The sequence below is a fragment of the Melospiza melodia genome, chromosome 1 (genome assembly GCF_035770615.1).
Source record: "Melospiza melodia melodia isolate bMelMel2 chromosome 1, bMelMel2.pri, whole genome shotgun sequence".
NCBI lineage: Eukaryota > Metazoa > Chordata > Aves > Passeriformes > Passerellidae > Melospiza > Melospiza melodia.
The window spans coordinates 50061368-50082754 of record NC_086194.1 but is presented as its reverse complement, the minus strand read 5'-3'; the positions used below and the strand labels follow the sequence as shown (position 1 = coordinate 50082754).

Genomic DNA, 21387 nt, shown 5'->3' with positions numbered 1-21387 from the left:
AGGTGCTGGAGTCCCCATCCCTGGAGGTGTCTAAGAGGTGTCTGGATCTGGGTGATGTGGTTTAGCGGTTTAGCGGTTCCAGTCGTAGCGCTGGGTTGATGGTTGGACCTGATGATCTTTAAGATCCCTCCAGCCTTGACGATTCCACGATTCGGTGTCTCCAGGAGATCACACTGCCCAATACAAATCCAGGCTGCAGACGGGCGGCGGAGGGCGCAGCCACACCTGGCAGCGCCGGCAGCGCCGGCAGCTCCCCGCAGAGCCCCGAGAGGGAGGGCGGGCAGCGCCCCGGCCCCTCCGCCGCCCTCAGGGCCGCTCCCTCGGGGCCGCCAGCGCCTTCCCCCGGGAGGCGGCGCGGGGCGGGCCGGCCCCACGGCGCAGGGGCGGTGCCGGTCACGCGGGCGCGCGGCGGCCCCGCCCCGGCTCCGGCGGCAGCGGCGGCGGCGGGGGCACCTGGCGCCCTCCTCGGGGCTCCTCGTCGCCGGGACAACCGGGATCGCCGCCGCCGCGCCTCTGCCATGGTGAGGAGCCCGCGGCACGGCCCCGCCGCCCCGCCGCAGCGGGCTGGCCCGGCCGCCCGGGACCCGGGGCGGGCAGCGAGTGCCGGCCGGGCCGTGCGGAGCGGCCCCGGGGCCGGGCGGTTCAGCCCGAGGCGAGGGTGGCGGGCGGGGAAGCGAGGGGCGCGGATGCGGGGCTGGGCGTGCGGCCCGGCGCGGGGCTGCGCCTACCCGCGCTGTAGACGAAGAGAAAGGAGAGTGTCTGTCTGTCCCTCTGTCTGTCTGCCCCTCTGTCTGTCAGCGTGCCTGCCCAGAGCAGGTGGGGCCGCGCTGCCCCTCGCTGTGGCACATGCCTGCGTGTCTGGGGCGAGGTGTGACGGGCGCCTTGCCGCCTCCTCCTCCTCCCGTGTAGCGCCGGAGCAGCCATGGCAGGGCTCTGCCTGGCGTGTGACGCGAGTCAGGTGTGTTGTCCGCCTGGATAACACAGGAGGGATGGTGTGTTTACATGGTGTGTTTATATGGGTGTGTAGGGCGGCCGGGCAATGATGAAGGTGTGTCGTGCCCCTTATAAAGTCGAGAGGAAAAGCCAGGGCGTGTGTCGGTGCGTAGGGCAGGGATGGGTGTCACCGTGGGGATGCGCGGGATGCTGGGTTTGGGCGCTGTGCTGTATCCGTATGCATGTGCCGTGAGTCAGGGTGTGGCCTGGGATGTGTGCACATAGCAGATACACAATGAGCGTAATGCTGTGCCTCTGTGTGTATCTGCTGTGATTTGGGCTCCGGGTATGGTGTGTTTGTTGTAGCAAAGATGTGGCATTGTGTGCAGGGCCATGACATGGCACCGTATGTATGTAGCCGTGTCTGCCCGCTGCTGTCTGGTACGGGCTTGTTCCTGTGTGTATATATAGTGAATATTGGGTGTGGCATAATCTGTGGATATTTTTAAAGGCACGTATGCTATGGGTGGGGCAAGGATTATCCGTAGTCCTGGGCATACGTAGCCGATACAGGGTATGGTATTTGTGTGTACAGAGCAGCAGTGGCTTGGGTGTGTGAGCGTGCGTGGCTGTGATGTTGTGATGTGTGTGCACGGGTGCATTTATTGCATTTGTAATAGATTCATGGGGTGAGTGTGGCGGGCACAAGGTTTGTTTCACCTGTATGTGAGGATGGCACGACACGGAGCACAAGTGTGAGGAGGGTTGCAGTGGGGAGGTGGTTGCTCTGTGGGGATGTGACACAGTTCGTGTGTGCCACGAGTGGCAGGGCACAGATGCATCAGATGTTTGTGAAAGGAAGATGACAAGGCACGTAAGGGGGAGTGTGTAGGGACAGGCACAGCATGTTTGGGAAGATGATTGGTTTGAGCCCTGTTTTCAATTACAACTTAATTGTCTGATGCCTTAGTGCTTCGCAGTGATAGTTATAACAATAGATGCAGCAGGAAGGCACAGTTGCTGGCCTTTCCCACACGAGGAAGTACACAGTGTTTTAAGGCAGTCACTTCATGTCTATATTTCCGCGTGTGTAGTGCTAGTAGGTTTTCTGGATCAGGTTCTGGGGAGGCAGAGGCAGTGCTCAGCCTCGCAAAGGGAAGAACTGCATTCCTGTGGTATTGCAACTTTTTGTCCTTTACATGAAGGCTTGTTCATGCACTCTCTTTCTTCCCCTGCACATTGCCTTCTGCTCCTTCCCAATTTTAGCCTGCATGTTCTGAACCCAAACAAGGCAACCTTGAAAACTAAAATGTGAGGTGGAATAAAAATATGGATCAACTGTGCGTGATTGCAGTATTCTTCTGTGTGGAATCAGTTTGGATTTGCTTTGCAAAGGCCTTAGGATGTATCTGTTGCTACAAGGAGGAGTAAACCTCCATGAATGAGGCTGTGGATGGCGTGGCATGGTGGAGTGATTGTGATGTGACTCAGTGACATGTTCTTCATATTAATATTCCATCAGAGAAGATGTAGTATCTTAAGTCAGTTCAAGAAAATGGATTTGTCTCATCTTCTAAATTTAAGATCGATTACAGACTGAAAAACAACTTTTCAAATATTTGTAAACTGAACCAGGGGAGGCTCAGGTTGGACATACGGTAAAATTTCTTCGCTGGAAGAGTTGTTAAGCATTGGAATGCTTAACATCCATGGAGGTGTTGAGGAAACTACTGTGGCACTTAGAGCTATGGTTTCATTCACCATGTGGAGGTATTCGGACAGAGGCTGGACTCAATCTTGGAGATATTTTTCATTCTTAATGATTCTATTGTTCTATAAATAAATATTTTCCATTCACCAAATTCCAGGCATGGAGATTTTCTTTATGGTCCATTTTGACATTCCCAATGAGATACCTTTAGCAGTCTAAACTCATCAGACATACTGCAAAGCAGCATTGGTGCTGTAATTGCACAGGGGAGATCTCAGAAATTATACCATCTGCTCTCAGATTCATGTATTGGGCAGCTTCTTAGTTGCACTTGACAGCTGTTAAGCTGGTAACCACCATTTTTGGTATTATTTTAATATTTTTCAAGTATTTTATTCAATGCATGCTTGTAATTCGCATTTTCCTGTCTTACAGGGTTAGTCCTATTCAAATTGTTCTTTCCTTCTTAATTCTTTGTAGCTTCATAGAATTAATTTTGAGCAATTAACACCAGACCTTTTAGTACAGGGAATATCAATGTTCCTAAAAATCAGAAGGAATATTAGCTTACTGCTTGCTTATTTTACAACAGACTGGAATATTTGGTCATCCTAGTTAAAATGAGGGATGACATGGGGCTAGCAGATGTGGAAAATTGCTAATAAAAGTCTGGTTTGCTATGAAGCATGGCAACTATTTTTAGGTAGGTGTAGAAAAGTAGTACTAGTCTTGGCACTGGGACAATATTGATCTGAATCCCAGCAGAAGGCTACACATTGACAGTACTTCAGCTGTTTCATCATTTAGAAGTCAGAATAACTGCATTAATTTAATGTAAATTGTTATCAACTGGCAATTCTGGTAGTCTTTCTACTGAATTAGAAATGCACATAAGTGGGATATGCTAAGTAGGACAAAACCAGATGAAATTGTGACACCAAGGAGTTCTCCCTCAAGCTAGTTTAGACAATAGCCACAACATCCACTTTCATTCTTTCTAATAATCTTTTTAGGAAGGTGATCCATATTCTTCATAGAGTTCTGCTTTTCCTTTTTTCTGTTTGTTTGTTTGTTTGTGGGTTTGGGTTTGTTTGGATTAGTTTGGTTTGTTTTAACCCTTCCATGTGTTTTAAGACAATGCAAGAACTGTTAAAATTTTTCATCATACTTGATGTGAATGTGATGGAGCTTGAGTCCAGCTGTTCCCCTGAGCTTCTACAAAACAACTTTCCCACTTGAACTTTTAATGCAGAGTGGGGCATTCTCATTCTTTGTAAAGCTTCTGAGAATGAAGGTTGTAAACACAGAGTAAATTCTATATGGTGATAAGCAGATTTGCATTCTTAGAAATGGAGAAAAACTTACACATAAGGCATTAAAAGTATATAATGATGAACTTAAAATTCGCTATATACTGGTATCTCTGTCAATTCCATTTTTTTCAGGATCAGTAAATGACTTGCATATATCTCAAAGCTTAAACTAATTGTTCTTGAGACTGAATGGTTTGTAAAGATGAAGCATTTTTCTCAGCCTAATTTTTCAAAAAAATGTGCTGTACTCTGAATGTCTGAAAATCTGTATATATAGTGTGATTCTACAGCACCGTGTGAAACCAAATGGATTATTTTTGTGACAAAATTAATTCTAATGCAACTGTAGTCCCTGTGAATCATTTTGGGGTGGAAGCTGCATTAGATTCTATTTCAGTATGTCTCTGTAGAGTCTCAAAGTTTCCTTACAGGTCAATAGAAAGTATCTTTCTCAGGTGTTTTGAACTTAGGCTTTTGCAACTTATCTTTGAGTGTTTGATACTTAAGGAGGGATTTTCTTATGTACCTGGTCAAGGAAAAGTAAGCACAGGATCTGTAAATGCCTAATTTTTGCTGTCTCAAATGACCTCCCTCTTATGCATCTGCATCCACCTGAACCAAAACAGAACAAAACCCATCCCAAACAAAACTACAGCATGAATTTAAATGTTTAAATGGAGTGGAATAATTTCTGTTTGGTACTGGGAGGTAATGGAAATGCAATAGTTGACACAAGGGCACCTCAGCTGACAAAATCAACTACAGCCAATTTCTTGAGGGATTCCCCCTGGCTTTTTATCTTTGCATTGGAGGAACCACTGCTAGAGGAGTACTGGAAATTTGCCCTTTTCTGGACTTGCTTATTTTTGACTGTTTGGAGCTATGAACTCCTGCTGTGTAGCCCACAAGAAAGTACTCAATATTTGGTATTGAGCTGCAGCACTCAAAATATTTACCTTAATTCTTGTTACACTCTTCTCTTTCTATTCCATTGTTTTCATGTGTTCTCCTTGGTAGGCAGAAGGAAACAGTAAATTTGGTTTTCATTGGATTTGATTGCTGTTCAGCTGGTTACCCAGTATGTTCTGTAAATTTAAATCAAGGAGACAAGGACATAATCAAATCTGCATAAATGTGGAACTCTACCAGTATGTCAAGTTTGTCAGTCTTCAGAGGTTGAAATTGAGGTCAGAGCTTCACAGAGAAAAGGCATTTCCATATCATAGCTTGATGTTACATGGTAGTTATATAAGTATTAAGGGGCAAATGTCTAAGTGTGCTTGCAGATTATAGGCTATTTTCAGAACTATTTCTGAAACAAAAGTATCAAGATAATTTTATTTCTGCAGAAACTTACATTTTGGCAAATACTGAATTTCCAGTTTCTCTTCTAAATCTCGACCTGTTACCTTTCTTGAAACAGTTTGAAAAAGGTGTTTTGGAAATGCTACTATGATGCTATTTCCTTTGAAGTCAAGTGTAAGTACTGCTTGTAACCATGAAGAGGTACCTAGATTTGTCTTTTATAATTGAAAACTATTATTAATAATGCATTTAATGTATGGTAGCTTTTATTAATTATACATATATGGCATATATATGTAGCCACAAAGCAGATTTTTTTCTTGTTTCTTTCTTGTTCATTTTCTAGGGAGATTTGCCTTGCAGAGAAGATTTGCCCTTCATAGTAAAGATTTCATGCTCAGTACTAGGAAGAACCTCAGTTCTCATAGTGTTTATGAGGCAGATCAGGCAGAGCTTTGAAATGGCTTTGTGGAAACTGTAGAGCCATTTCTGTAATAAGCCATACCTTTTATGTCTCAAATGTGTTTTTGAAGAGCAGTTTGGAGGGGGAGGATTCGTACTCAAAATTTCTGTTCCACAGGTGCTTAGAACAAGGGTTCTGACTGCTTCAGCCGTGCAGTCAGTACTTAAGCTGTGATTTCATTTACAGTTTGAGCTGAGTGCAATAAGGAGAATTGCCTTTCTGGATATGGGATTGCGTGACTGCAGGGAGGACTCTGTCAGTTCAGATTAGAATGGTGCAAACTCCTGGGGAAATGGACTTGCAGAAGAACCTCCGTGTGAACACTCCAGGAGGATTTCAGGTCTCTGTTGTCATGCCATCAGCCTGTTAGCTTGTGTGCTGATATTGAAGACTGGGAATAAAACTTAGCCATATGTATGTCAATAAAAACAGCTATGTGTAGAAGTGGGGATTCAGAGAAGTTTCGATAGGTATTCTCCTAAGGGCTCTGAATCTGTGATGTGGATTAAATTTGGATGGCTGAAACGACATGGCTGTCCCTAGGCAAATGTTGCTACATTGAAATGAATGGACACTTTTCTCTTGGAGTGATTTTGTTCAGGAACATATCATGTTCTGAATGCCTTTGAGAACGTGTATTTATAGCATGATTCTACAAAATGGCGTGACACCAGCCGGATTATTTTTGTGATTACACAATTATTCATTTGAGCACACAGTCCTTGTAGATGTTGTGATGGAAACTACCTTAGAATCTTCTCCAGTATTTTTGCTTAGAGTCTCAAAGTTACTTGAGTGGTCAAAGAAAAGAATCTTTCTCATGTGTTTCAAACTTAGGCTTTTGCAAATTCCATTTGAGAGACTGCTTGATGCTTAAAGAGGGATTTGTCATTTACCTGGTCAAGAAATAGAGAATCTGTATCATATGTAATGAACATTGTGAGGGGCTACTTTGTACCCTTGTGATGGGTTACAGGCAGCAACTGCTTCGTCCATCTGATTTTAATTTTCTGCCATTATCCCATTAATTAATGGGTCTATTGCTTTCCAAGCCCATAAAGATGATGATATGGGTTTCCCCATATTCCACTTCAAAGTACTTTATACATTGGACTGCTAATTAAATGCTTTATTTTAATTTAGTTTTTTTAGGAATGATGTCTAAATGCATCATCATGTACTGTTTGGAAGGATATAATCTTAAAAGACAAGTAATGGATAATTACCTGAAAAAGGAAATGTTCAGTCATTATTTTTTTTAAGAGAAAGCAAATTGAAAGAAAGATTTGCCAATTAGTATATGACTAACAGATGATGAAGATAAAACTTCGTCAAACCTGTTTTTTCAGCTGTCTCTCTGCATATATTTAAAGAATATACAGGGATACCATAAACAGCTTTTTCAGATTTCTTAGTGTTTATGTGGTGGTTGTTGGATTTTTTTTTAAATTTATTTTTCTTTCCTGATCTGAACTAGTCTCTAGTCATGGAAGATTAGGTAAGGAGTAGTTTATTTTTCTATGTGGTTTGGGTTTGTTCTGCCATCTCTGGTAATGGTTAGAACTAAGTGCCTTGAAAGGCAAATATGAGCTGGGTGCATCTGAATGAAGGATTAGGTCTTCCATGTAGCTCCTATCTCAGAGTAGCTTAGGGAAAGCAGAGCTTGCAAACCTTTTTTGCCAATAAAGTTTAATGCCTCTTTCTTTTAGTGAGGTATTGGATTGAGCATAATGTTTTCTGCCATGCTGGCTACCAAACACCAGCTACATGATAGCAAGTATTGATAAAATGTTATCTTTCAACTGAATTTTAGGCCTACGAGTAATTAGGTCAATCGCTAATCTGCAAACCATTGGATTTCCCATTTCTAACCAGCAAAAATAGGGGCTGTCCCACTGGAGTCAGAGGATTGCTGGCTCCTGGGTGACTTAGTAGGAGAGGGTGAGTCTTGCATTAGGGTATGGGCATCTCAGCAGGTCAGGTTAACCTGTTAGACCTTAATACCCTGGCTGCTTGCAGGAATGAAGCTGTACTCTCTAAAAGGCTTGAGCAGTGATTTCCAAAGATGTTGCTGGCAATAGGTGACTGCCCTTGAGGGAAACACACAGGAAAGGGTGTTGAGAGCTGTTTGAGCAACAAACAATGGGCTGGTGTGCTGGAGGCAGCAGGAAAGGCAAGCTCCAAGCACCTCCTGCTCTGCACTGAGAGGCACTCCAGTTGGAGCAACCAGAAGCCTCGAGGTAGAGTTGTGCAGCTGTGGACTTCAGCTCTGAGGTTCACAAGTGACCTTGTTCTGTCACCCAGTAAGAACAGGGCCTTGGGAGCCAGGCTGATGCCCTCCAGTAAAATGTGAACGATGTGGTATGAATACCAGTGCTGGCAAAACAGGAAAGATGGCTTTTCTGGAAGAGAATCAAGCAGCAAAGTGGGCAGTGTGGCCAGCTGCTTCTGCCTGGAAGGTTTTATTATGTTAAACAGCACTTATTCTGGGGAAATTTTAAAAGGATTATGGTGCTTATGAGCAGCCTTAGGTCATTGGGAAACATTAAGGAAAAACAGAGAGAGATGCTCAGGTGCATTTGATCTTCTCTGAATGTCAGCCTTAACTCTTTAAGATGACCAGCATAATAAGAACAGAAGTATCTGATGTGGGGTGTTGCTTTTGTTCAGTCAGTTTGTCATCACAACATTAGAAGAGAAAATACCCCAAGGAAAGACCAGTAGAAAAGATCCAGAGGGTATCTGGCAGCCAGGAGGAAGCTGTAAGGCTGCTGAAGACCGTGCCCTAGGCTCTAGCAGTGTGTGTCCAAAGAGAAGACAATGTCAGCAACCACAGCAGGCCAGGAAGGCTGAATTTTAACATGCACAAAGGCATAGCCTGAGCCAGAGCAGGGTGAACAGCTGGAGCATAGGAACAAGAGCCTGGAGGGCAGACAGTATCTGTTTGTTGAAATAAAAGATTTTGCCAGTCTGTCTGTGCTGTAGACAAGCTTGGTTCAAGATGGGATTGTATTTCAAGGTTCATTTTGGTGTCTTACAATTTTTATTGATTATCCAGAAAGCTTTACCACAGGTTCTAGTTTAGCAGCAGTCCTGTGTCATCAGCTGTTGTGTCTTCAATATCACTTTCTTCAGTTCTGTTGGCAATGTATATCCTGTCTAACGCTCCTTTTGTTGCCTGGAGACGTTTTGCCACTTGCATGGTGTTAAATGGTTGTGCCTGTCTGATGCATTGATTGTACATTTCTGGAGGAAGCCCTAGCTAGCAGCGATTCCCTGAGCATTAGAGAATTTTATACACTTATGCTAGAGTGTAACATGGGATAATCTGAAATTTATGGTAAAGGAAGGTTATTTTGCCTCTTCTTCCTCCTCCATTTTTGTAGTGTATTTAAATAGAGAGCTTTTTAGGGTGCCATTCATTACTTTAGTTTGCTTGTGAGCTGCTCTGGGTAGCAAAGCCGATTTGGTGGCTTTCCTACCACTATAGCACCAGGTGCTTTCAATACCACAGCAAAACAAAATTGCACAGGCAACAATTAGGTGTCTCAGTAGAGGAGGAGGGGTGTGCAGCAAGCTGCTGGGTTTTGTTTGGCAACAAAAATCTGCGTATCAAGGTACTGAATAAAACCTGAATTTTATTTTCTCAGGATTTTCCTTTAAAATTTGGTTTTACCATGCCTATTACTGCATGGATAATACTTAATAAAAATTGTTCTTGCCTGTGAAAACCTGAAAGACTTGATACTTTATACGTATGGCTGTATTTACAATTTAAATAGCATGTGTGCTCTGTCAACCATAGAAGGGACGGGAATATATGGATTTAATTCCAGCCTATTTTCCCCTTTGGTGAAAATGACCCAATGTTGGTTTTATTCCTGAATTGATAAATACTTCAGCCTTGTTTTCAGTATATATGCATTTTGCTGATGCTCTTTAGAGTCTTTCACACTTCATCTTCTCCAAACCTACTTTTGCCCATAATTCCTTTAGCATGCTACTAAGCAAGGCTATTTTTGAGAGTCTGGTTTTTAATAACTTTTGATTTGAGAAGTTGACAGGTTGAAAGTCCTTATCTACTCCGATTTCAGTGGAAATTAGATACATAAATATCTCAGTGGAACTGAGCCATAATGGATGAGCTGCTACCAAAACTGTTTCATCTGTTAAGAAAATAGTCCTCTTCAATAGAAGACTGAATGACAACTGAAATTGCATGCTTAAAAAAATATATATATAAGGACTGTCACCAAAATTAGTAGTATAACCTTATTTTGATCTTGAAATAACTCTATCAGAAAAGATTTCTTCATCCCATTAATTCTGATGAAAACAGGAGACGCTTATCACTAGCTGCTAGACCAGAAGAGATTAATGTGGTGCTTTCAGTGGTGGCATGCTAAGTATGGTGTGCTAAGAAGTAATGTTCTAGGACTAGTGGCAATTAATATGTTTAATAATATGGAAAGGGAATTCAAATGGAGAAATTATCCTTTCTGGGTTTCACAGATTTACACAACCGGTGTTTTGTTTATGTTATAAAGAAATTTTAAAAATGTGGTTGCTAAAGAAATTAAATGTGAGAAGCTCTCAGGTAATTTTTAAAGAAAATATTCCCTTTTTAGCTCATAACCAATCTTCCAAAAGTACAATGAAGGTTTTACCAAGAGAGATCAGTTAAGGAATGTAAGAAATGGCTCAAGAGCCAAGTAATAAGGAATTACAGTTTTCTCTTGTGGATTTTGTTTTGTGTTATTTGTTCTTGCAATTCTTTTAGTATGTAGAGATCTTCTGTAACTCTTCTTGTGTTTACAGGAAATTTGAAACTGATTTTGGAGTAACATTTATTACACATGTTCAATCACATCCTTTTTCCTTGTGCACAGATTTGTATGTATTTGGGGATTTTATACAGTCAACACCATACTTTTGTAGAGTTTGAGATACCCTATCTTTAACACAGTCAAACTTGCTACCAAATACTAAAGCAATGAGAGGAGAAATATTCTTTGTACATTCAGGGTATTCTTAATTGTTATTTTGGATTACTGCGTACAGGTATTCTGAGGGCATGTCATTGTCAGCATGATCTGTAAGTAAAGAAAAAAAAAGGATATTTGGCAAGAATACTATAATATGTTACAGTGATCAGACATTTCCTTAACAGAATGCTTTTGGTGAGTTTTTTTTTTTTATAAATAGAAACAGAAAACTAGAGGTTATGTAATAAAAAATAAGTAAAAAAATAAAAATAACAATACATGGATGTACTAGGGTTCTTGCTTCAGTAATGGAAGTTTTAAATCATCAAAAACTATTCAAACAATGAATTTATTGTTATTTGCACCTTCTATCTTCTTTCTTTGCTTGCATGTATTTGAAACCATGTTACAAATATTTATCTAGAAAACGACTCCTCCATTTGTCCTGTGTCTGTTCTCTGCTAGGGGAAAACTTATTGAGGGGCCTTTAAAGCAGCCTCTCTTTTTCTGAGATGCAAACGCAATATGGCTCTGGAGGCTGATAAACTTTCACAGAGTAACAGAGTACTTTAAAGAGACACTTCCATTTTTCTAGATGTGCTTATTCCATAATAATAATAATACATTATTATATGAGAACTGCTGCTAATACATAGAAGAACGCACAAAAGTTGCTGTTTGAGGGAAAACACCTTTGGATGTGTTTGTGGCCTCATCTGTGGCTGGTGTAGCAGGTGTGGTACTTTGTGTGGCTGGGCAGGTCACACACATCTTGTACTATGTAGTAAAAGCTGTGCTTTTTCCAGTTTTAGCTGGGATTCCTAAATGAACCATATTGATCAGATAAGCTGTCATGTATTCAAAATAGTTTGTCCATCCAACTTTAACTTTAGAAAATTCTTACATAAGCATAAAAATGATAAGCTTTTTTCCTAATAGTTGCTGGTTTGGTTGTAGGTTTAGCCTTTCAGCTTGGCCTTGGAGGGACAGTACTTACTACTGTGCTGTGATTTGTAGCTAATTCACTTCTGTTGAGGAGTAGTTGAAAATACTATTTAACACAGAGAGCTATAATGCATGCTCAGGTCTTTAGAGCAACTTGCCTCATACCTTGCTAACTCAAATCCTGTGCTATCCTCACACAATGAGCATATATATATATGTAAGTATATATATATCTCTTTGTATATATATCTCCATGTTACTGTGTACTTGAGAATCTGTGGTGCAAAAAAAAGGGTAGTTAGATTTTTTTATACAGGCAAAGTGACAGCACACATGTAAACTAGTAGCACTCTGCAAAGTAGCTTTATTTAAAAATATATGCTTATTCATATATATATCAGCTAGATGATATAACTTTTGAGGCATTGTCTGCAGCTATGGAATAATTTAAGTTAAAAGAGAATTTTTAGGTTTGTAATACTGAGTGTTCAGATTCTCAACCAAGATTAATGAGATGTAAGTTAACTTGTCTGTTTTGTCACAGACTTTGCATGCTCTCATGGAGGTGACATCCTTTTTCTGTGATTTATGTTCCTAACCTACAATGCACAGGAATATTTCCTTACTTGACTGTTTAGTGATCCTAACTTCTATGAGGATGGCATATATGCCCCTTTTTTCTGGATGAGTTCTGCTGTAAACACAATTAGGCATACAGTCTCTTCTTTAAAACAAAAATCCCAATATATTCTATCGTTTTCAGGCTCCAAACTGCAAATTTTGAGTAGTGTATAATGTAAAAATGGCACACATGTGAATAATTCATAAACCTATGAGTTGTCAAAGTCAGAAGCATTCAACCAGTTCTAAAAATGTCATTGATGTACATGGTATATTTCAGCCTAAAGGCTGAAAGTATCAGCAGCAATGGGTATTGGATATAAAACAGCCAGAGCAAAGCTGAGCCTGTGGTCAGCCGTGTGGAACTGCTTAAAGCCAATGCCTCTCCTCTGAAGGAGCTGGAATTGTCCTATTGAAATATGTGTTCATGGCGGTTTTATGCTTTGAATATCTGTAGTACCCAGTCTGAATAAAAGTGCTGCTCCAGTTGCTGGAAAAGGAAGCTTGATTCAACTTGTCAGTCCTACTGAAAGTTGACAGCTTTATTGTCTTTAGAGCTGTGGATAGCCGTGCACAGAGGTAGTGGGTGAAGAAATCTGTGTCAAAATTGAAATGGTAGTATGCAGTTAAACTTAGAATCAGTCTAGGATGTACTGGAAGAGTAAAAAGGTTCTTGGCAGCAGCCAGAAGAAGGTTCAAGTTTTCAAATCTTACAATATTTTTTGGGAGATATTTTCAAAATTCCCAGGTGTGTAAGTTTTGCTGTCTCCCTTCCTTTATGAAGACAGAACTGAGCTTATATTCAGCATTTTTTTTTCTTTCTTTGCTTTTATGGACCTATTTTCATTTTTTTAAACAAGAAACAAAGCAAATAGTTTCCAAGTATTGAATGTGTGTGGATAGTAGGATGAACAACAATATCCTGATGTCAAGAACAGCATATGCTTAATGAAGGGAGAAGATTTCCTCCAGTTGTTTTAATGTATTGTGTGATTTTCATGTTTACCTTTTAGTGTTCAGAAAACTCATCTGGTTTGGATCCTTCTTCCTAGATCTTGTTTCTGGTATTATGGACAGAAAATGAACTCCCTAAAGCTCTTCTCTTTACACAGGAAATGATTGCTTGTGACTTTGCCATCTTCCAGTCTTTGCTATGGTTCCTTAAATTCCATTTCACCTTCTGTTTTGTGTAGTGCTTGTGTTCCTGTGGTAAAATTTCTCAAACTTAAATATTTAGACTAAGTTGTAAATCTGGTCAACATATTTGTTTTAGTCTTTCTATTTAGCTGTTGACTATATAACTTTAGTATTGCCTGCTTTTTTCCTTGGATGTTTTCTTTTAGTCTTTTTTTCCCCTCTTAGGATAAGTATTAATTATATAAAGTTTGGGTGAGAGGTATTTTCAATTTTTCTTGTAGCATTTTTTGATCTGCTTACTTTGCTTACATAGCAGTTGCTGTCCTATCTGTGGCACTAAATTCTTTAAATATACAGATAGTTATATTTTATCCATATTCACATGCCTGGGCCAAAGTATTTACACTGTAGAAGGTGAAAGGAGGGACCTGAATAAATGGGAAGTGTCCAGAATTTTTTTTTGTAATGGGACAGTTTTAGGACTGTGCAGCCACTGTGTGTTTGTACATGTCTTGCTTGAAGTTTCTCTACTGTTTGAAATACTTCTTTGTGCAGTGTAAGTGTGTTGGCTTCATAATTATTAGGTTGCTCCACAATTTCTGTGTGGTTAAATTAGCACTAGGGAAGAGCAGGTGTATATGGGGGTGTGGCTTTGTTCTGTACATTGAAATAATTTTATAGTATTGACAACTAAAATGTTGAAAACTTTATATTAACAGTAATTGAAGAGAATTAAGCACCTAAGTAGAAGGTGAATAGCCTCTTCAAAAGATGTTTTTCTTGTTGGTTTTTAAAATAGTGTTTTTTTCTTTCTGTTTCTAGGTTTTCTCAAATAATGATGAAGCCCTTATTAACAAAAAACTACCCAAAGAACTTCTGTTAAGGTAATTGTACATAACATTGTAAGGAGTAAAAACCTGAGGATTGTATGTTGCTTGTGGGTTTTACAGGCTATCAAGTGCTGTTCATTCTTTCTTAAATCCTCTTGAAATAAATAACACACCTGATTTAGTTCTTGGAATTCTTGACCTTGTTGCCTTGATTTGTTTTAATGTGTTCAAGTTATACTGTACCATGGAAGATGTAATTTAGTTGTGATTTTTGACTTGCATGTCAGAAGCAGAAGTGAAATAAAATGTCCATAAAACTTTGGTGTACCAAGTAGTCAGCTGTTCCACACTCTCAGTGTTTTGTATCTGTCTGAAGAGCCTAATTCTCTAGCGTAGCTCACACTCTTTGTGCCATGAACTTTATTATAACAAAATAAAATAAAAATTCAATGTCAGAGCTTCCCAAAAAGTCACTGCTCTATCTAAATAATAAAGTGAAAAGCTCTATTACCATTACTGCCAGTCTGTGTTATATAAGGTAGAACCAACAGAGAGATTTTTCTTACTGTAGTCATTGGGTTACTCATAAATTTTATCAGCTTGCTGGTGTGTGAGTAGATCATCTTTGCAAAAGTTGCCTAGAAGACCAAGATCAGTAAGTTCAGCCCATTACTACTGGTGGATGTTTTCATGCTCTCATATGGTTGAAAGTTGATTTCATGCATAGAATAAACCAACTGCCAAATGTGGAGCTATTGCTTGGTTGGATGTGGCCACTGCAGAGCTGGAACTGAACCAGGTCAGCAATGTCTTCTGTACCTACAGAGAGGATTTGTTACAGGCTAATCCTCAAGGTGAAAGAAAAAAAAGAAAAAATATTTCGTTAGGATCGTTTACAGTTTTTAGTAGTGGTGTTATTAAAATTGAGCTGATGATTTTTTTCTTAATATACTGAAGAGATGTTTGGGTCAGCTTGGGTGTATGTCGCTGCTTTAGTCTGATTTGAAGTGGAAGAATGTCTCAATGGTATTTTGCATCTTGCACTCAAAGAAAATGCTCCTAAAATCATTGTGACTATCACAGTGCTCTCACAATGATATTTAAAAAGTAGACTGTTGTTAAAGGAATTGAATTTTAAAAGGCTTTTCGTTTTTGTTGAGATATATTCCATGTGGTGGCAGACTGTAGACTCTTGGAACTGTTCAGAAAATGTGATTAAAAGAGACGGTCACTTAAGGATGCCCTGAACAGGAATTCTCATACCTCTTGTTTTGTTGAACTCAATGTCACACATGAGCCACAAGATAAAAGTCAGTGTAGGATGCTGCCTCCTTAGCTAAAAATCATGGTCTGCAAGCCCTTCTTTTCAAGCATTAGGACTCCCCAATATTTATGGAAATTACTGTCCTTTTCACTGTTATGGATGCTAAGTATGTCATTTATGTAATTGACTATAATTTGTTTATATGGTTTAAGTAGTGAAAAGTATCATGCACTGAGATAGTGAAGATCTCTTTTGGAGCATCTTTCCTAAGAGAGAGGCTGAGGGAGTTGGACCTGTTCAGCATCAAGAAGAGATGACTGAGAGGAGCCCTCATCAATGTTTATCTGTACCTGAAAGGAGGATGCCAAGAGGAGGGAGCCAGGTGCTTCTCAGTGGTGCCTAGCAATAGAACAAGAGGCAACAGGTATAAACTGGGACACAGGAAGTTCCACTTGAATGTGAGGAAGAACTTCTTTACTGTGTGGGTGGCCGTGCACTGGAACAGATTGCCCAGAGTGGTGGTGGAGTCTCCTCAAGGGGGATATTCAAGAACCATCTGAATGAAATCCTGTACCATGTGCTCCAGGATGACCCTGCTTGAACAGGGAGGTTGAACTGCATGACCCTCTGTGTTCCTTTTTAACCTGACCCATTCTGTGATTCTCTGATTTTAAAGAATTCAGCAGGAATAAAATCCAAACAAACAAGTCCAAGTAATTAGATTCTACCAGTGGCTTAGCTGTTTGTTCTTATATTCAAGTTAGCTTTGTACAAAGCAACTTGAGGCTTATCTTGGATTTGAGGAAGTGGTGCAGCTAATCCCTGCCAGTACACTGTTACAGCAGTGTCTAAAGAAGCCTTTTGCATGGTTGAAAGGCTTTGTGGGGCTGGAACAAGAACATAAAATATCCCAGGCCAAGCATACACGGAACTGATTCAGCCAACCATCTATTTTTTTGTGCATGAACGTCCTTTTTGCAATTGCATGGTGATTTACTAAAGTGGTGTTGCAGATGTAGCTGGAAGAGTTGATGATCTGAGAAACTGAACTGGGACTGTCAGCTTTCTCCATAAAGAACATGATGATCTCATGGGTCTGCTCTGCCAGAGAGAAATAAAGTGCATGTTTCATTATACCCACAAGACTGTGCTGATCACCAGAGTTTTGAAATGGAATGGAAGGAGAAGTGTGAGAGAGGTGCTCTGTAAATCTCCTTTTGAAATTATACTGCTGCAGGGACAAACTCACAAGGCCAATGGCAGAGCATGTCAGAGAGAGGGACATGCATCTATGCATCTGGGTTCTCATCCCTGCAGGATGTGGATATCTAAGGAAGTTTCAGGGCACAGACCTGCCTGTCTAAAGCTTTATCAGTGGGGAATTTGTTTTATGAGCCTTCACCTAAAGGCTGTTGTAAGCCTGAGTCTGAATGCCTTTGGACTCCTGAAACACTGTCTGTTCATGCTGCAGCATGCTTTAAAATTGCCTTGCCCTATGGCAAGACAATGACAGGAGAGGTTAAATATTGCTGCACTGGGTGTAATTAATATTCTAATTGTTTTTCCTTTATTAGCTCTGCAGTCTACCTTTTAATTAAAAGGAGAGTAAACCAGTTGCAGTGGAAACATTTTGCTCAGAGAGCTGGAACTGAACAGTAAATACCACTGAAAGTGTTATCAAATGTACTTAGTTTGCTTCTTGCTTGTATCAGATATGTATGAAAGCTGTTAGCATTACAGCCCACTTTTAAAAAAACCCCATTGGACTTGTGGAAAAAATGTGATTAATATCTTGTTACAAATACCTGGAAATTAAATGTAAACACAATTTCTTCTATTTCCAGAGTTGATCTTGTTCTCATTTGCATGAAGTATTTAAATTTATGTAATCTGACTATAACAAGCAGTCAGTCCAATTTTTTCCTCTAAAATTGAAAAACTTTACTGATGGTAGACTTAAAAAATAAAACCACTTTGAAATTTATTCATAGAATAGTGTTGTTATACTTGCATACTCTAAAGTTGAACAAAGTTATCCCTTGGTCTTTTACTGCAGTTCATCATCATCATCATCACCACCACTTTTAATATTATGATTGCAATTACTAATGTAACAACCAGAGTTATATTGGAAGGTTTTCAAGCCAGTGTCATGTCTGTTGCACATTTTCTGTGGAGTATCTAGTATGCTTCTAAGTAAATAGTTGAGACCCCAAACTTCCCAAGCACAAAACTTGTTTGGAAGGATAAGAAATGGGAGATTATTTGTTCTTTCTCAAGCAGACTCAGATAACTGGGCAGAGGAGGAGGAGGATATGTGATTAATATGGACAGTGGTGCTTTTGAAGAAGACCCTTGTTTGGAGGGGCCAGTTATATTTTGAGGTTGGTGGTATAGCTGGAGTGGAGAAAGGGAGGTATTTAATGTGTAACTCTTTCTGGTTTATGGACATTCATTTTTATTTGTAATATTGGAGTATATTTTTACCTGTGAAAGAAATAGTCTGCTTCTAAAAAAACTTTTTTGGAGTATTCAGGCTAAAGGAAAAATTATCACCCGTGTTAGCTGTTGAAGTGCTATTAGTTTGCCAGTTGGCAAGGAATGCTCGTTCCCCTCTACTGTTACATATTGCAAGAGTAAAAGGCTGAATAAATGCTCATTTGTATGATGTTTAAGAATTGTGTGGTGGTATTATAAATTGTGCAATTGAAACAGGTTTTGGATGATTGTAGCTTTTTTTTGTTGTTGTTGTTAACCTATATGTTTATGAGAAAGCATCAATTGAATATACAGGACATTCATTGTAGAATTGAATTGGTGTCTGAAATTCATAAACACTTACCTGTCATCAGAACAATGAGAAATCAAGTCAGGCTAGTACAATTTTAGTGGTAACTTTCCTAGTAAGATCTCACTGCCTTAAATCACCTCCTGATTGTTTTGGTTTTTTTTTAATTGCTGGGGAAAAACCCTAAAACAATGGATTATTACAGTTACAGTGTGCATTTGAAAATAAATTGAGACCAAAAAAATGAAGTCTATGTAATTAGTGTTAGAATGTCCTGATTTTTTTTTTTTTGGCTTGATAAAAAGTAACCAAGCACTTTTGAAAAGGCCGATACAGCCAGTTCTTTTGGCATGTAGAAAGATGAGAAACATTTGTTAATTTGTATTTTACCTACTAATGCTCTGTGAAAACTGTAAGTTTTTTTACAAAAGTAGTAAGCTTAAGGAGCAGAGATGTTTGTCCCTTTCAGCTGCTTAAACCATTTTCAGTTCCTTTCTGCCTACAAAGTACCAATTTCATAAATTATACCTCAGATATAGAAACTATTGTGAGTTCTGTTGTAAACCATACTTTTTGAGTGCATGTACTTAAAAATAGGTCTTTGCTATCAGTCTCAAAATATGAGTGGTCAATCAGATTTAGAAGAGGAAAAGTAAAGTTTTGGGACTGAAATTAGGAGAGGAACCCAGGAGTGGCATTCCAGCAGCAGCAATTCTTGTAGGCAATAATATGCAGCTTGAGAGTTGAAGTTTTCATGTGATAAACTTTTGATGAAGTTTTTCATTATAATAAAGTTTTCATGTTTCTATTTTTTGTTTTTATTACTGCATGCTGCTTTTTGCCGAGCTTTTAGTGTGTTCATTGCTGTAGAGAAAAAGTTACTGTAAGCTTAAAACTGGTGAAGTCAAAAATAGTATTTGATAGATTTGAAGTGATGCTTTACCATCTGTGTGCTTAACTGTGAGGGAAATAGAGAAGAAATACAGCAAAGGCTACAATAAGAAATTGTCATAATGCCATGGGTATTTCTTAGCTAGGACCTGGAGGTACTTGGATGGCCCACAATTGCTGTAAAGTTTGGCTGCTGTATCTTAGTATACAGAGTACTGACTAGTGAGTCAGAGACCTGAAAAATATAAGCCTTTTGTCTGGAGCAGTTCTTGGTTGGTAAGAATTTTGTAAGCAGAAAAGCAATATATGTGTTTTGAAGGGGAAAGGAAAAAACAATCTGTCATATCAGACATGATTCATTTTCCCCTCCACAAGTATCTGTATTTTAATTAAATAGGGAAATATTTCACCCTGAATGGCTGAGATTGTTGCTTAGTGTTTGACAGTCTCAGGAAACAGTCCAGTTTTATAATGCACATGCAATCTTCTATTTTGATTTTAGAGTGTTTTGCAAGTCTTCAAAGTCCTCTATAGTAGTCTGCCAAACAATTACAGTTAAACTGTTTAGAATTAGAAAGAGCCAAATTGATACAAGTATGTAAACTATTTACAGGTTATAAACTGAAGGGATTATGTTTCTTATGAAAGTAAGACTTCTTTTCTGTATATTTCACAAACCTATGGTTTTTGTAAAGCAAATCCTAATATTGCCTCACAACAAGTAATTTTCATTAAGTCTTTTAATTTAACATGCCTGAAGTACATCTGTCCAAAGAATTAGTGCAGAGCAGCACTAATTTGCAGTACTCAATATGGTGTGAGTATCCTTTAAATATTTGCTAACTAGAAATGTGGAGACTAACACTGACAAGAAGCAAGCAGGAACAATGCAACAGATGACAGCATAATAGCAAATCCTGACTCACTTCTGTGGAGTCATATATTCATTTCCAGTGGTCCTTACCTCCCAAAAAGTGATCAGAAGTTAAAATGAGTAAATGATCTGAATGAGCCACAGACACAGGTCATGGGCAAGGCCTTTGGAAATTAGTTAAATATTTTGATCTTTAGCTAGAAAAACAACAGAATTATAATTATTTTAGGACTATATAAGATATACATGGTTCTTTCAGAATCCTTATGTGCTTTGGCAGCAATTTAAAAAATAATATCACATTATCAATGCTATTTTTGTTATAACATGATTTATGTAATGTTACAATGTATAGTCATTTAGTTTCTCTGTTTCTTCAGACTTCAAGGTAGTGTATGTAATTTCAAATACACACAGACAATGCAGTAAGTTGCAATTTTCTCATGAATCAGCTTTTTAAAGAAAAATTTCCTTTTATTCTGAAGAGGGATAGTGTTATAAAACTTTCCAGTGACTTATCTCATGTTCAGGACAGAATTTGGGCTCTGCCTGAAGAAACTGAAGGCTGAATCAATGCTTGGTGGTCAGTATACCCCTTCAGAATGTGGAGGAGGTCTCATGTTGACCTTTTCTTTGCATTGCTACATGCATTGTTTGTCTGCTTATGAAATTCTTACCAAGATCACTTCCAGATGCAAGTTTATATTTTCCAATTCTTTGCCTCACCAGTCGGCACTTTGTATGCATTTTCTGCCTTCTTTGTGTGAGATGCTAAACATTTGCAAATGATTATATGAACAATTCAGTTTGAAATTGGAGTAGGTAGCTGCCATCCTCTATTTAGTAGTTTTAAGTGATTTGGTTTTGTTCACAAACAAGTGCCAGTGTAAGCTCAAAATGGAATGTTTTGGGCAGCAATATTTCAGATGGAATTCCTTTAAAAATGTGAGTGAGAGGCTTGAAGAATAGATGCAGAAAATTTCACACTAGTCCTCTTGTATATTGTGTTAATGAGGAAGAGGAGGTATGGAAATGGAAGTGGGCTTTTATTGTGTCATGGTGCTAAGTAAAGTTTGTGAATTTTGAAAAGCAAATATTTTCTTTAATGTTTCTGCTTGAGGCTTCCTTATAAATGGAGTGCTTTAGCTTTACTTGGTTCAAGTTACAAGTATTATCTCTCAGTAAGAACATGCTTGTGATAAAGGATTAGTCACACTGGAACAAACAAAACAAAAGTAAATAAGTATTTGAAGGAGGAGTAACAGCTGAAAGGAATATAGCAATAATTTTAACAACCTTTGGAATTGTACTTTACCATTTATTTTGT

The 21387-nt window shown here is 39.2% G+C and overlaps 1 protein-coding gene across 1 annotated transcript in view; it reads left to right on the top strand.

Annotated features, from left to right (window-relative positions):
- The first annotated feature begins 424 nt into the window (after window positions 1-424).
- Window positions 425-21387, top strand: part of FBXL2 (F-box and leucine rich repeat protein 2) — a 51382-nt gene continuing 30419 nt past the window's right edge. The window contains exons 1-2 of the mRNA XM_063157909.1: window positions 425-521; window positions 14236-14297. Of these exons, the coding sequence (XP_063013979.1) occupies window positions 519-521; window positions 14236-14297 (65 nt within the window). The 5' untranslated portion in view covers window positions 425-518. The remainder of the gene's footprint in view (window positions 522-14235; window positions 14298-21387) is intronic.